This window comes from Cydia amplana, chromosome 2 (genome assembly GCF_948474715.1).
Source record: "Cydia amplana chromosome 2, ilCydAmpl1.1, whole genome shotgun sequence".
In the NCBI taxonomy this organism is placed as follows: domain Eukaryota; kingdom Metazoa; phylum Arthropoda; class Insecta; order Lepidoptera; family Tortricidae; genus Cydia; species Cydia amplana.
Window position 1 is genome coordinate 438,791 of NC_086070.1, and position 16,944 is coordinate 455,734.

Here is a 16,944-nt window from a genome sequence, read left to right on the forward strand (position 1 = left end):
AATGCTGGTTTAAAGCGCCAGCACCCCGGTAAAACACGCGAAGAGACTTTAAATCGTCCTCTCCGCCCACCAACAACAACAAACCACGTGCCTGAGTTACGTTTGCTCAGACACGATCGAAAGAAAGTAATACGCGTGTTCGAAAGGTAATTTTCCCCTCCGGACACTACGTACATAAACTCCTGCCCGCAATACACAAAAAAAACTCCTACCGAACATCAACAATAAAAAAAACGCGCAATCACCGATAGTAAACTAATAAGGTAAATATTTACTCCATGTAAAGTAACAACCATAAGGGAAAAACTCGATTTAAGTCGAGATAATAGATAAGGAAAAGTAGGTAATAAACATAACTCCCGTACGAAACAACTCTAACATCACTACAATAAGACTCAAGTTAAAGATAACCCTCAAAGAAATGAACCCGGTTATTGTTAAATGCGCACGCTGGATTAAGTTAAACTATTAAAGAAGTAAGAGGTCACCCAGTAATTTTAAAACTTAAAGGGATGTCGTTTTTTTTTTTAAAGAATCACCCTGAATGCTCTTCACATGTTTAACTTACTGTGTTAAGGTTCCATAAGTATTTTACATGAATATATTGTGCTACCATTTACAAAACCGCAATTCACTATCATTAAGTTTTAGTAATAATATATACAGCACCAATAATGTGCCTGACTGTACTTAATTATTCTCCTACGCATCTACAGTAAGTAATAATATTTAATATTAAATTAAGCACCTTCCGGAACAACAGTAATAATTTTAGTACAACATTATAAAAAAAATAACCTGCTGACTGTACATCGTTCACATCAAAAAGACAAATTCATCTTCAACTACTAAGTATAAAAAGAATGGACAAGCTTGCGGTACTATTTAAAAGAAAATTGTAGGTATCATTTGCTTACACTTCACTTCGGTAAAGGAATAACATATAGGTTATGGTTAGCACTTTCAGCAATTAATAAATAAAATTCACTAATTATATTGGGTAACTAATAAACTAGGGTTAATAATTCCAACTGACTGTACTTTTAACACGAAAAACCTCCTACAACAAAACTTCTTATTAAATGAATTATTTTTAAACAAATATTTTAAAAAAATATTTTGCCAACCATACCAATGAGGATAAATGTACACTAAAATAGGTACAGAAATACTAGTAATACACCGTTCCTAACATTCTATTTGAATATTTACTTTTAATTACACAGTACCGCAACACTTCATAGGTAAATGAATAAGTAGGTATTGGTATAGGATGGCTATAGCTTTATAACCTCCATTATACACATCACATGGTACTTAACCGCATTAACTACAAAAGGAAATAATTAATAAAATAATGGTCTTCCAGCTTGAACACCTAGAGCCACACGTAGGGCTGCCACTGTTACGGGTTCAGCGGGGGCCCTATAGTGGTATAAAATAAAATAAGGAATTACTGTATTTAAGGGTATATTTCTTTCACTTTACAATTTGCTACGCCAGCTTAGCGGTAGGATTAGGTTATGTAATAACTAATAATGGTAGTAAACTAGCTCAGTCTTAATTTAAATTTAGAGCACAGGGGGTGAGTCTGTGTTTCAAGATGCTGGAAGACCTCGGTAAACTATTTGGTAAAGGTAATTAAATGTTGGGCGCCTTAATAAAATATGTAATAGGGAACACTCTGACCTCGGGTTAAAAAAAAGCACGAGAGTTGGGCCCTGCAGCCGCGTGGTGGTGAGCTCAACCACCCCGGTGCCACAGCAGCCGCCTCCGAACGTCCATGCCAGTTAAGTGGTCAAGGGCAGCACCAGCTCAGCGCGGCCTGGAGCACAACCTCGCTCATGCCGACGCCCTTGACTAACTAGGGAACTGAAGGGGTAAACGAAACCTCCTCTTGAAAGCCCTGGAAATAATTTAAAAACAATAAGTATGAGGCTTTGCCGATCCTCGACGAGGGTTAAAATTCGCAAGAACGGTTGAGCAACTTACCCAATGCAGAAAAGAAGCCGGCTTTGTAAATCCGTGCCTTCATGTCTATGCATGGGGCCTTCAGAGGTTATGATAAGTAGAACATAATATTCTCCCTGAAAATAAGTAATAAAACAATAAGCACTGAACACGTCTCGAACAATTTGATACGTAGATCAAGAAAAATACTTACGATTAAGCGGTTTAAGCCGCGATTTAAAAAACAATGTGGCACACTGGCCTTTGAAGAAAACGGAATTCTCTCGCTACAACATCTCATCCGAAATGCCGATGACAGCTGACCGATCGAACCACAGATACTACCACCGCTGCGTCTCGTTGCGCGTACGACGCAGATACAGCGACCGAAACTCGTTTCAATAAAAAAATAAAATAATAATTTCCAAAAAGGAAAGAAGAAAGTTATAAAATATTTAATTGTGTTTTAATATTTGTAAATTAATAAAAGTAAACCTTTTATTGAAGAAAAATCAGACAGCGAGCTACTCACGCCCTCTGTCGATATTTTCAGCAACTAATTAGCTTTCGGACCGACGTTAATACGATCAATGCAAGTATTACCATCGCCCAACGCTAGATGTCCTATGAGGTCTAAAAAAATATTGTTACAATATCTTTGGGAAACGGGAGCATGGTTTCCCGGCGGCGGCTTTTTAAACTACACGACTTGCAAATTTTCTAAGTCTTCTTTTCCACCACCAGGTGGCGCGTTCGTCAGGGCGCGTAGCTCGCTGCCTGGCCGTCCTGAGCACGGCGGCGCTGCTCCTGCTGGACGCGCGCTCGCTGCGCGTGAAGCGGCGCGTCCCGGCGCACGCCGTGTACCGGCTCTCGCTGTCGCCGCACGCCGACGACCTGCTGGTGGTGCACGTGCGCGCGGTGAGTGTGACACAATACAAATATAAATATCCACAAATATAAATAAATATATATATATATATCCATAAATATCCACCAATTGTATGTATTTATTCTTGTTTAAAATTCAATGAATGTTTGTTATATTTGATTTATATATTCGTGTGAAAGTTAGGTTAAGCTATCTCACTGTTTGTTTCTAAAAAAATATATATATATATATATACAAAAAAAAAATACAAAATTACATTGAAAACACCCAAGACTCAGGAACAAATATCTGTGCTCGTCACACAAATAAATGCCCTTATCGGGATTCGAACCCAGCGCCGCGGCTTCACAGGCAGGGTCGCTAGTAACTACCCACTAAGCTAGACCGGTCGTCATATAAGGTCATATACATACATCATTTTACATTATTTATACCAATATCGTAGCAAACAGTTGTTTGTCTTAACCCCCACATCACATGGCGATCCTGCCAGAATCACAATCTGACCATTGAAGTGTACGTAGTAGTAATAATACAAGATCTGTATAGTACTAACGTTGTTGTCTGCAGTGCGCAAGCGGCGCGACGGCGGGCGACAGTTCGGGCGAGGAGCTGTCGCAGTGCTCGTCGCGCGACGCGCCGCTCGCACCAGGGTGCCTTTTTGCGGTGAGTCACACACAGGGCACCACAAGTATTAGGTAGATTGAACTTATAAGATAACTCGCGGTAACCACACATAATTCCTCTAAAAATTCAGTATGCGCCCGCCTCTAGCTGCATCCATATTATCGAGTCTTACGACGTGTACTCACGTTAATTTCATATCTTTAATAAATCTGTAAGTAAATAAACAGCACGCAAGTTACAGGAATTAATTTTTTTAGGAAACTACTTTATTTTGTAACAAGTTTTCTAAGGCTAGACTAGACTAGAAAAAAGTATTGAGTTTTGCAAATCGTCTTTTGTTTTACATTAATACCAGGGATGTTGCGAATATCCGCATCCGCAACCGTGGAACTTCCGCATTATTTTCAACATCCGCATCCGCATAAAATCGATGCGGATTTAATGCGGATGCGGATGTGGAACAGGTCGGTACAGGAACGTCTTAGCATCGGCGTAACTGCTAGACTGGTAGGTAATTTAGTCGTTAACCAAAACAACCTATTAGAAATGAGCAGTCAAGCGTGAGTGGGACTTAATGTACGGAACCCTTGGAACGCGAGTCCGACTCGCACTTGGCATTTTTTTGGAATAAAAATTACTAAAATGTAATATTTGACGTTTTTTATGGTACTATCTTGACATCCGCATCCGCATCCGCGGATGTGAGCCTTTAAAAATCCGCATCCGCATCCGCGGATGTCAAAAAATCGGCATCCACAACATCCCTGATTAATACTTCAGAGCACAGGACGAGTTGTACGGGATACTAGCTCGTATTCGGCCCCAGTAGTATCTATTTTAAAATGCAACCTGATGATCCAGGGCGAGGGCGCGTGGCGGCGGCGCGGCGACCTGGTGCTGCGGACCTGCCACGTGCTGGAGCTGGCCACCAAGCTGTTCCTCGTCGTGCAGAACGCCGTCGGCCAGACGCCGCACGTCAACATCGCCTCCGAGTGAGTATACAACCTGATGATCCAGGGCGAGGGCGCGTGGCGGCGGCGCGGCGACCTGGTGCTGCGGACCTGCCACGTGCTGGAGCTGGCCACCAAGCTGTTCCTCGTCGTGCAGAACGCCGTCGGCCAGACGCCGCACGTCAACATCGCCTCCGAGTGAGTATACAACCTGATGATCCAGGGCGAGGGCGCGTGGCGGCGGCGCGGCGACCTGGTGCTGCGGACCTGCCACGTGCTGGAGCTGGCCACCAAGCTGTTCCTCGTCGTGCAGAACGCCGTCGGCCAGACGCCGCACGTCAACATCGCCTCCGAGTGAGTATACAACCTGATGATCCAGGGCGAGGGCGCGTGGCGGCGGCGCGGCGACCTGGTGCTGCGGACCTGCCACGTGCTGGAGCTGGCCACCAAGCTGTTCCTCGTCGTGCAGAACGCCGTCGGCCAGACGCCGCACGTCAACATCGCCTCCGAGTGAGTATACAACCTGATGATCCAGGGCGAGGGCGCGTGGCGGCGGCGCGGCGACCTGGTGCTGCGGACCTGCCACGTGCTGGAGCTGGCCACCAAGCTGTTCCTCGTCGTGCAGAACGCCGTCGGCCAGACGCCGCACGTCAACATCGCCTCCGAGTGAGTATACAACCTGATGATCCAGGGCGAGGGCGCGTGGCGGCGGCGCGGCGACCTGGTGCTGCGGACCTGCCACGTGCTGGAGCTGGCCACCAAGCTGTTCCTCGTCGTGCAGAACGCCGTCGGCCAGACGCCGCACGTCAACATCGCCTCCGAGTGAGTATACAACCTGATGATCCAGGGCGAGGGCGCGTGGCGGCGGCGCGGCGACCTGGTGCTGCGGACCTGCCACGTGCTGGAGCTGGCCACCAAGCTGTTCCTCGTCGTGCAGAACGCCGTCGGCCAGACGCCGCACGTCAACATCGCCTCCGAGTGAGTATACAACCTGATGATCCAGGGCGAGGGCGCGTGGCGGCGGCGCGGCGACCTGGTGCTGCGGACCTGCCACGTGCTGGAGCTGGCCACCAAGCTGTTCCTCGTCGTGCAGAACGCCGTCGGCCAGACGCCGCACGTCAACATCGCCTCCGAGTGAGTATACAACCTGATGATCCAGGGCGAGGGCGCGTGGCGGCGGCGCGGCGACCTGGTGCTGCGGACCTGCCACGTGCTGGAGCTGGCCACCAAGCTGTTCCTCGTCGTGCAGAACGCCGTCGGCCAGACGCCGCACGTCAACATCGCCTCCGAGTGAGTATACAACCTGATGATCCAGGGCGAGGGCGCGTGGCGGCGGCGCGGCGACCTGGTGCTGCGGACCTGCCACGTGCTGGAGCTGGCCACCAAGCTGTTCCTCGTCGTGCAGAACGCCGTCGGCCAGACGCCGCACGTCAACATCGCCTCCGAGTGAGTATACAACCTGATGATCCAGGGCGAGGGCGCGTGGCGGCGGCGCGGCGACCTGGTGCTGCGGACCTGCCACGTGCTGGAGCTGGCCACCAAGCTGTTCCTCGTCGTGCAGAACGCCGTCGGCCAGACGCCGCACGTCAACATCGCCTCCGAGTGAGTATACAACCTGATGATCCAGGGCGAGGGCGCGTGGCGGCGGCGCGGCGACCTGGTGCTGCGGACCTGCCACGTGCTGGAGCTGGCCACCAAGCTGTTCCTCGTCGTGCAGAACGCCGTCGGCCAGACGCCGCACGTCAACATCGCCTCCGAGTGAGTATACAACCTGATGATCCAGGGCGAGGGCGCGTGGCGGCGGCGCGGCGACCTGGTGCTGCGGACCTGCCACGTGCTGGAGCTGGCCACCAAGCTGTTCCTCGTCGTGCAGAACGCCGTCGGCCAGACGCCGCACGTCAACATCGCCTCCGAGTGAGTATACAACCTGATGATCCAGGGCGAGGGCGCGTGGCGGCGGCGCGGCGACCTGGTGCTGCGGACCTGCCACGTGCTGGAGCTGGCCACCAAGCTGTTCCTCGTCGTGCAGAACGCCGTCGGCCAGACGCCGCACGTCAACATCGCCTCCGAGTGAGTATACAACCTGATGATCCAGGGCGAGGGCGCGTGGCGGCGGCGCGGCGACCTGGTGCTGCGGACCTGCCACGTGCTGGAGCTGGCCACCAAGCTGTTCCTCGTCGTGCAGAACGCCGTCGGCCAGACGCCGCACGTCAACATCGCCTCCGAGTGAGTATACAACCTGATGATCCAGGGCGAGGGCGCGTGGCGGCGGCGCGGCGACCTGGTGCTGCGGACCTGCCACGTGCTGGAGCTGGCCACCAAGCTGTTCCTCGTCGTGCAGAACGCCGTCGGCCAGACGCCGCACGTCAACATCGCCTCCGAGTGAGTATACAACCTGATGATCCAGGGCGAGGGCGCGTGGCGGCGGCGCGGCGACCTGGTGCTGCGGACCTGCCACGTGCTGGAGCTGGCCACCAAGCTGTTCCTCGTCGTGCAGAACGCCGTCGGCCAGACGCCGCACGTCAACATCGCCTCCGAGTGAGTATACAACCTGATGATCCAGGGCGAGGGCGCGTGGCGGCGGCGCGGCGACCTGGTGCTGCGGACCTGCCACGTGCTGGAGCTGGCCACCAAGCTGTTCCTCGTCGTGCAGAACGCCGTCGGCCAGACGCCGCACGTCAACATCGCCTCCGAGTGAGTATACAACCTGATGATCCAGGGCGAGGGCGCGTGGCGGCGGCGCGGCGACCTGGTGCTGCGGACCTGCCACGTGCTGGAGCTGGCCACCAAGCTGTTCCTCGTCGTGCAGAACGCCGTCGGCCAGACGCCGCACGTCAACATCGCCTCCGAGTGAGTATACAACCTGATGATCCAGGGCGAGGGCGCGTGGCGGCGGCGCGGCGACCTGGTGCTGCGGACCTGCCACGTGCTGGAGCTGGCCACCAAGCTGTTCCTCGTCGTGCAGAACGCCGTCGGCCAGACGCCGCACGTCAACATCGCCTCCGAGTGAGTATACAACCTGATGATCCAGGGCGAGGGCGCGTGGCGGCGGCGCGGCGACCTGGTGCTGCGGACCTGCCACGTGCTGGAGCTGGCCACCAAGCTGTTCCTCGTCGTGCAGAACGCCGTCGGCCAGACGCCGCACGTCAACATCGCCTCCGAGTGAGTATACAACCTGATGATCCAGGGCGAGGGCGCGTGGCGGCGGCGCGGCGACCTGGTGCTGCGGACCTGCCACGTGCTGGAGCTGGCCACCAAGCTGTTCCTCGTCGTGCAGAACGCCGTCGGCCAGACGCCGCACGTCAACATCGCCTCCGAGTGAGTATACAACCTGATGATCCAGGGCGAGGGCGCGTGGCGGCGGCGCGGCGACCTGGTGCTGCGGACCTGCCACGTGCTGGAGCTGGCCACCAAGCTGTTCCTCGTCGTGCAGAACGCCGTCGGCCAGACGCCGCACGTCAACATCGCCTCCGAGTGAGTATACAACCTGATGATCCAGGGCGAGGGCGCGTGGCGGCGGCGCGGCGACCTGGTGCTGCGGACCTGCCACGTGCTGGAGCTGGCCACCAAGCTGTTCCTCGTCGTGCAGAACGCCGTCGGCCAGACGCCGCACGTCAACATCGCCTCCGAGTGAGTATACAACCTGATGATCCAGGGCGAGGGCGCGTGGCGGCGGCGCGGCGACCTGGTGCTGCGGACCTGCCACGTGCTGGAGCTGGCCACCAAGCTGTTCCTCGTCGTGCAGAACGCCGTCGGCCAGACGCCGCACGTCAACATCGCCTCCGAGTGAGTATACAACCTGATGATCCAGGGCGAGGGCGCGTGGCGGCGGCGCGGCGACCTGGTGCTGCGGACCTGCCACGTGCTGGAGCTGGCCACCAAGCTGTTCCTCGTCGTGCAGAACGCCGTCGGCCAGACGCCGCACGTCAACATCGCCTCCGAGTGAGTATACAACCTGATGATCCAGGGCGAGGGCGCGTGGCGGCGGCGCGGCGACCTGGTGCTGCGGACCTGCCACGTGCTGGAGCTGGCCACCAAGCTGTTCCTCGTCGTGCAGAACGCCGTCGGCCAGACGCCGCACGTCAACATCGCCTCCGAGTGAGTATACAACCTGATGATCCAGGGCGAGGGCGCGTGGCGGCGGCGCGGCGACCTGGTGCTGCGGACCTGCCACGTGCTGGAGCTGGCCACCAAGCTGTTCCTCGTCGTGCAGAACGCCGTCGGCCAGACGCCGCACGTCAACATCGCCTCCGAGTGAGTATACAACCTGATGATCCAGGGCGAGGGCGCGTGGCGGCGGCGCGGCGACCTGGTGCTGCGGACCTGCCACGTGCTGGAGCTGGCCACCAAGCTGTTCCTCGTCGTGCAGAACGCCGTCGGCCAGACGCCGCACGTCAACATCGCCTCCGAGTGAGTATACAACCTGATGATCCAGGGCGAGGGCGCGTGGCGGCGGCGCGGCGACCTGGTGCTGCGGACCTGCCACGTGCTGGAGCTGGCCACCAAGCTGTTCCTCGTCGTGCAGAACGCCGTCGGCCAGACGCCGCACGTCAACATCGCCTCCGAGTGAGTATACAACCTGATGATCCAGGGCGAGGGCGCGTGGCGGCGGCGCGGCGACCTGGTGCTGCGGACCTGCCACGTGCTGGAGCTGGCCACCAAGCTGTTCCTCGTCGTGCAGAACGCCGTCGGCCAGACGCCGCACGTCAACATCGCCTCCGAGTGAGTATACAACCTGATGATCCAGGGCGAGGGCGCGTGGCGGCGGCGCGGCGACCTGGTGCTGCGGACCTGCCACGTGCTGGAGCTGGCCACCAAGCTGTTCCTCGTCGTGCAGAACGCCGTCGGCCAGACGCCGCACGTCAACATCGCCTCCGAGTGAGTATACAACCTGATGATCCAGGGCGAGGGCGCGTGGCGGCGGCGCGGCGACCTGGTGCTGCGGACCTGCCACGTGCTGGAGCTGGCCACCAAGCTGTTCCTCGTCGTGCAGAACGCCGTCGGCCAGACGCCGCACGTCAACATCGCCTCCGAGTGAGTATACAACCTGATGATCCAGGGCGAGGGCGCGTGGCGGCGGCGCGGCGACCTGGTGCTGCGGACCTGCCACGTGCTGGAGCTGGCCACCAAGCTGTTCCTCGTCGTGCAGAACGCCGTCGGCCAGACGCCGCACGTCAACATCGCCTCCGAGTGAGTATACAACCTGATGATCCAGGGCGAGGGCGCGTGGCGGCGGCGCGGCGACCTGGTGCTGCGGACCTGCCACGTGCTGGAGCTGGCCACCAAGCTGTTCCTCGTCGTGCAGAACGCCGTCGGCCAGACGCCGCACGTCAACATCGCCTCCGAGTGAGTATACAACCTGATGATCCAGGGCGAGGGCGCGTGGCGGCGGCGCGGCGACCTGGTGCTGCGGACCTGCCACGTGCTGGAGCTGGCCACCAAGCTGTTCCTCGTCGTGCAGAACGCCGTCGGCCAGACGCCGCACGTCAACATCGCCTCCGAGTGAGTATACAACCTGATGATCCAGGGCGAGGGCGCGTGGCGGCGGCGCGGCGACCTGGTGCTGCGGACCTGCCACGTGCTGGAGCTGGCCACCAAGCTGTTCCTCGTCGTGCAGAACGCCGTCGGCCAGACGCCGCACGTCAACATCGCCTCCGAGTGAGTATACAACCTGATGATCCAGGGCGAGGGCGCGTGGCGGCGGCGCGGCGACCTGGTGCTGCGGACCTGCCACGTGCTGGAGCTGGCCACCAAGCTGTTCCTCGTCGTGCAGAACGCCGTCGGCCAGACGCCGCACGTCAACATCGCCTCCGAGTGAGTATACAACCTGATGATCCAGGGCGAGGGCGCGTGGCGGCGGCGCGGCGACCTGGTGCTGCGGACCTGCCACGTGCTGGAGCTGGCCACCAAGCTGTTCCTCGTCGTGCAGAACGCCGTCGGCCAGACGCCGCACGTCAACATCGCCTCCGAGTGAGTATACAACCTGATGATCCAGGGCGAGGGCGCGTGGCGGCGGCGCGGCGACCTGGTGCTGCGGACCTGCCACGTGCTGGAGCTGGCCACCAAGCTGTTCCTCGTCGTGCAGAACGCCGTCGGCCAGACGCCGCACGTCAACATCGCCTCCGAGTGAGTATACAACCTGATGATCCAGGGCGAGGGCGCGTGGCGGCGGCGCGGCGACCTGGTGCTGCGGACCTGCCACGTGCTGGAGCTGGCCACCAAGCTGTTCCTCGTCGTGCAGAACGCCGTCGGCCAGACGCCGCACGTCAACATCGCCTCCGAGTGAGTATACAACCTGATGATCCAGGGCGAGGGCGCGTGGCGGCGGCGCGGCGACCTGGTGCTGCGGACCTGCCACGTGCTGGAGCTGGCCACCAAGCTGTTCCTCGTCGTGCAGAACGCCGTCGGCCAGACGCCGCACGTCAACATCGCCTCCGAGTGAGTATACAACCTGATGATCCAGGGCGAGGGCGCGTGGCGGCGGCGCGGCGACCTGGTGCTGCGGACCTGCCACGTGCTGGAGCTGGCCACCAAGCTGTTCCTCGTCGTGCAGAACGCCGTCGGCCAGACGCCGCACGTCAACATCGCCTCCGAGTGAGTATACAACCTGATGATCCAGGGCGAGGGCGCGTGGCGGCGGCGCGGCGACCTGGTGCTGCGGACCTGCCACGTGCTGGAGCTGGCCACCAAGCTGTTCCTCGTCGTGCAGAACGCCGTCGGCCAGACGCCGCACGTCAACATCGCCTCCGAGTGAGTATACAACCTGATGATCCAGGGCGAGGGCGCGTGGCGGCGGCGCGGCGACCTGGTGCTGCGGACCTGCCACGTGCTGGAGCTGGCCACCAAGCTGTTCCTCGTCGTGCAGAACGCCGTCGGCCAGACGCCGCACGTCAACATCGCCTCCGAGTGAGTATACAACCTGATGATCCAGGGCGAGGGCGCGTGGCGGCGGCGCGGCGACCTGGTGCTGCGGACCTGCCACGTGCTGGAGCTGGCCACCAAGCTGTTCCTCGTCGTGCAGAACGCCGTCGGCCAGACGCCGCACGTCAACATCGCCTCCGAGTGAGTATACAACCTGATGATCCAGGGCGAGGGCGCGTGGCGGCGGCGCGGCGACCTGGTGCTGCGGACCTGCCACGTGCTGGAGCTGGCCACCAAGCTGTTCCTCGTCGTGCAGAACGCCGTCGGCCAGACGCCGCACGTCAACATCGCCTCCGAGTGAGTATACAACCTGATGATCCAGGGCGAGGGCGCGTGGCGGCGGCGCGGCGACCTGGTGCTGCGGACCTGCCACGTGCTGGAGCTGGCCACCAAGCTGTTCCTCGTCGTGCAGAACGCCGTCGGCCAGACGCCGCACGTCAACATCGCCTCCGAGTGAGTATACAACCTGATGATCCAGGGCGAGGGCGCGTGGCGGCGGCGCGGCGACCTGGTGCTGCGGACCTGCCACGTGCTGGAGCTGGCCACCAAGCTGTTCCTCGTCGTGCAGAACGCCGTCGGCCAGACGCCGCACGTCAACATCGCCTCCGAGTGAGTATACAACCTGATGATCCAGGGCGAGGGCGCGTGGCGGCGGCGCGGCGACCTGGTGCTGCGGACCTGCCACGTGCTGGAGCTGGCCACCAAGCTGTTCCTCGTCGTGCAGAACGCCGTCGGCCAGACGCCGCACGTCAACATCGCCTCCGAGTGAGTATACAACCTGATGATCCAGGGCGAGGGCGCGTGGCGGCGGCGCGGCGACCTGGTGCTGCGGACCTGCCACGTGCTGGAGCTGGCCACCAAGCTGTTCCTCGTCGTGCAGAACGCCGTCGGCCAGACGCCGCACGTCAACATCGCCTCCGAGTGAGTATACAACCTGATGATCCAGGGCGAGGGCGCGTGGCGGCGGCGCGGCGACCTGGTGCTGCGGACCTGCCACGTGCTGGAGCTGGCCACCAAGCTGTTCCTCGTCGTGCAGAACGCCGTCGGCCAGACGCCGCACGTCAACATCGCCTCCGAGTGAGTATACAACCTGATGATCCAGGGCGAGGGCGCGTGGCGGCGGCGCGGCGACCTGGTGCTGCGGACCTGCCACGTGCTGGAGCTGGCCACCAAGCTGTTCCTCGTCGTGCAGAACGCCGTCGGCCAGACGCCGCACGTCAACATCGCCTCCGAGTGAGTATACAACCTGATGATCCAGGGCGAGGGCGCGTGGCGGCGGCGCGGCGACCTGGTGCTGCGGACCTGCCACGTGCTGGAGCTGGCCACCAAGCTGTTCCTCGTCGTGCAGAACGCCGTCGGCCAGACGCCGCACGTCAACATCGCCTCCGAGTGAGTATACAACCTGATGATCCAGGGCGAGGGCGCGTGGCGGCGGCGCGGCGACCTGGTGCTGCGGACCTGCCACGTGCTGGAGCTGGCCACCAAGCTGTTCCTCGTCGTGCAGAACGCCGTCGGCCAGACGCCGCACGTCAACATCGCCTCCGAGTGAGTATACAACCTGATGATCCAGGGCGAGGGCGCGTGGCGGCGGCGCGGCGACCTGGTGCTGCGGACCTGCCACGTGCTGGAGCTGGCCACCAAGCTGTTCCTCGTCGTGCAGAACGCCGTCGGCCAGACGCCGCACGTCAACATCGCCTCCGAGTGAGTATACAACCTGATGATCCAGGGCGAGGGCGCGTGGCGGCGGCGCGGCGACCTGGTGCTGCGGACCTGCCACGTGCTGGAGCTGGCCACCAAGCTGTTCCTCGTCGTGCAGAACGCCGTCGGCCAGACGCCGCACGTCAACATCGCCTCCGAGTGAGTATACAACCTGATGATCCAGGGCGAGGGCGCGTGGCGGCGGCGCGGCGACCTGGTGCTGCGGACCTGCCACGTGCTGGAGCTGGCCACCAAGCTGTTCCTCGTCGTGCAGAACGCCGTCGGCCAGACGCCGCACGTCAACATCGCCTCCGAGTGAGTATACAACCTGATGATCCAGGGCGAGGGCGCGTGGCGGCGGCGCGGCGACCTGGTGCTGCGGACCTGCCACGTGCTGGAGCTGGCCACCAAGCTGTTCCTCGTCGTGCAGAACGCCGTCGGCCAGACGCCGCACGTCAACATCGCCTCCGAGTGAGTATACAACCTGATGATCCAGGGCGAGGGCGCGTGGCGGCGGCGCGGCGACCTGGTGCTGCGGACCTGCCACGTGCTGGAGCTGGCCACCAAGCTGTTCCTCGTCGTGCAGAACGCCGTCGGCCAGACGCCGCACGTCAACATCGCCTCCGAGTGAGTATACAACCTGATGATCCAGGGCGAGGGCGCGTGGCGGCGGCGCGGCGACCTGGTGCTGCGGACCTGCCACGTGCTGGAGCTGGCCACCAAGCTGTTCCTCGTCGTGCAGAACGCCGTCGGCCAGACGCCGCACGTCAACATCGCCTCCGAGTGAGTATACAACCTGATGATCCAGGGCGAGGGCGCGTGGCGGCGGCGCGGCGACCTGGTGCTGCGGACCTGCCACGTGCTGGAGCTGGCCACCAAGCTGTTCCTCGTCGTGCAGAACGCCGTCGGCCAGACGCCGCACGTCAACATCGCCTCCGAGTGAGTATACAACCTGATGATCCAGGGCGAGGGCGCGTGGCGGCGGCGCGGCGACCTGGTGCTGCGGACCTGCCACGTGCTGGAGCTGGCCACCAAGCTGTTCCTCGTCGTGCAGAACGCCGTCGGCCAGACGCCGCACGTCAACATCGCCTCCGAGTGAGTATACAACCTGATGATCCAGGGCGAGGGCGCGTGGCGGCGGCGCGGCGACCTGGTGCTGCGGACCTGCCACGTGCTGGAGCTGGCCACCAAGCTGTTCCTCGTCGTGCAGAACGCCGTCGGCCAGACGCCGCACGTCAACATCGCCTCCGAGTCAGTATACACTCGTCTACACATACGGCACGGCGACACTTTAACTACTTCAAATAGAGTAGACATCTTCCTTCCCTTAGTCCCAGTTCTATCTGGGGTCGGGCCCCCTTGTACGGCGGCGCCAGGACGCTCTATTCTGGGTTGTCATAGGGGTTAGGTTCTGGGCTTTCATCTCCGTCTTGATACTGGACAACCATGTGTCGGGAAAGGTCTTCCTCTTCCCAGGGGTTTTGTGGAATAGAGTTAGTATTCAAAGAAAGTCATAGCCAAACATAATTAAGCTTTTCACCGCGAATAAATCATAAAACGGGGGTCACAAACTATTTCAACGTTACTCGTTTTCAGATTCGAGGCGAACTTCGGTCAGCAGATCGTGACGATCTCGTTCCACCTGCTGGGCGGCGAGGGCGGCGCGCGGCTCGTGCGGCGCGGCAGCCGCATGGACGTGCTGCTCTGATGGACGCGGGGACGGGCGCGTGCCTGAACAGTCACACTCTTCACCGGTGGACGTGCTGCTCTGATGGACGCGCCGGGAGACGCGGAGACGGGCGCGCGCCTGAGGTACTCGTCTGCTGACAGGTGCAGACTGCGCTTGCTGCTCTGATGGACCCGGACGCCTGTTCACGAGTACACGACACACGTGCCGCAAGGGGCTGTGCTGCGAAGAACAAGCAGGCGTTCTCTTCTGCTCAGATGAAGGTACTCTTGCCGCTCGAATCGCTGCGGAGTTACCGACGTGGGAACGGGTGATTGAAATGTATCGTTCTCGCAGTGATATACCACGCATCTGGTTATTAAACCGCCCGTGGTGTGAGACTCGCTCAGAATTCGTGTCGGCTCCGAGTCGAGTCCGTGCCTAAATGCGATTATACTACCGATCGCTAGTTTATCTGAGTGCATTTAAATCGACTCGTATCCGGGATACTGTCGGTGACACAACCGGCCTTTGACGGATCTTATCTCCTTGCATTGAGATTTACGAATGGTTGTCGACAATGGTATGGGAATCTCGGGCAATTTTGGTCGCGTCGGAGCATTTAACAAACATGTTATAGTTAAATTACACGTACAGAAAAAAAGAGTAGATACATATTTTACATAAATAAATATAGTGACGTCATTGTTTCTCGATGACAAACTCGCTTGACAGACTGAGAGTTCAGTCCTATAATAACACAGTTACAAACACGTTGTATGACTTGTATGATAATTGCAGTTGTTGACTGAAATAAATCTTTTAGATTAAATCTTCTCTCATGACAAACACGACGTCACTACCTCATTTTGTATGGTTCATATCGACCGGGCCAGAATGGCTGATTCATAAGTCTAGAGACATTTCGTCTATCTACACTTCTACGCTTCAGTGAGACACAGACACATTCAATATATATATTAAAACGTGTCACTCCCGTATTTTTAAGTTGGAGATTGCTCGACATGGATCGCTCAATAACGAGCAGCTTCAACGTCGGTCCGCCAACGCGTGCTCCGTTAAAGCTCCTCGTTATGGAGCGAAACATGTTGGCCAATCTTCGATTTGTTAGTGACCCGGTTAAATATATTTAATAAGCCGAACGGGCCGTAGTTTGGAGATCCCTGCGGCATGCCACTGTGTCTCATTCAAATATAAACTCTAAGTGTAAGGCCTGAGTGGACGCTCGAAGCGGAGCGTTCGGCGGGGCGTGCAGCGAGGCGTCGAGCTCCCAAGTGATATGAGCAGCGTGCACTAAGGCCGCTCCTATACGCTTGCATTTGTTTAACATGCACGCCGCACGCCCCGCCCCGCTGCACGCCCAACTCGAGCGTCCACTCAGGCCTTGCACTAACTAATGTACATAAGCTTCTGATTTTGTCGTCGGGCGGTCGGTGTGAGCGGTACATTATGGTCGTCACGGACGTTGCCGCCCGTCTCCGCGATAGTCGTAAGTAGAGTAGTTAAGGAGGTTATCGATAACGGGCCGGGCGGGGTCGCAGCCCGAGCTCGCGCCGCCGTCCTAGACACGGCACTGATACACACCATACCATATCCCTTTTATTTATAAAACTTAACAACCTTTTACAAGCCTCTGTCAAATTTTGTCTCTTTCTAACAAACAGAAACGTCAAAATGATGGAGAGCGACAAACAATTGTCAACGGTTTGTTAGATTTGACACAGGATTATGCACAACTTAAACAATGCTATGTCTTTGCAATAAGATTTACAAAATGTCAGTGCGGACGATGGTACGAAACCTTGTGATCGGTTCAAAAAGGAAAAACTGTATCTGTAAGGTGTCACTTTGTCTTTTTTTTGTAAAATTTACCTACAAAATGACACTCGAAAAATATACCTACCTGCAAAATTCAATCGAGTTCTTGTTCTTTATTATACATAAACTTGTTTTCACAATAAAGTAGTAACTATGTACATAAAGGGACTGTTAAAGTAGAGAACGAACATTGTGATGAGTATAGATGTTGTAATAAGTATCAACACTAGTCAGCTGTACAGTAAGTCAGCCAGTGCCGACTTTCTGGACGGCGGGCCGAGCGCCCTGGGTTCAACTGTTCATAGTGCCCGGCCCCGTTAGGTCTTATGATAGGCTCGTAGTCACAAGCTGTGTCCACACCGTGTTCAACAAACCGCTGTGCATTCAACGTGACGCATACGCGT

The 16,944-nt window shown here is 57.6% G+C and overlaps 1 protein-coding gene across 1 annotated transcript in view; it reads left to right on the top strand.

Annotated features, from left to right (window-relative positions):
• Nucleotides 1-14,747, top strand: part of LOC134655685 (unconventional myosin-Ib-like) — a 31,943-nt gene extending 17,196 nt beyond the window's left edge. Inside the window, exons 20-22 of the mRNA XM_063511136.1 lie at nucleotides 2,695-2,868; nucleotides 4,328-4,458; nucleotides 14,632-14,747. Of these exons, the coding sequence (XP_063367206.1) occupies nucleotides 2,695-2,868; nucleotides 4,328-4,458; nucleotides 14,632-14,743 (417 nt within the window). The 3' untranslated portion in view covers nucleotides 14,744-14,747. The remainder of the gene's footprint in view (nucleotides 1-2,694; nucleotides 2,869-4,327; nucleotides 4,459-14,631) is intronic.
• The last annotated feature ends 2,197 nt before the right edge of the window (nucleotides 14,748-16,944 follow it).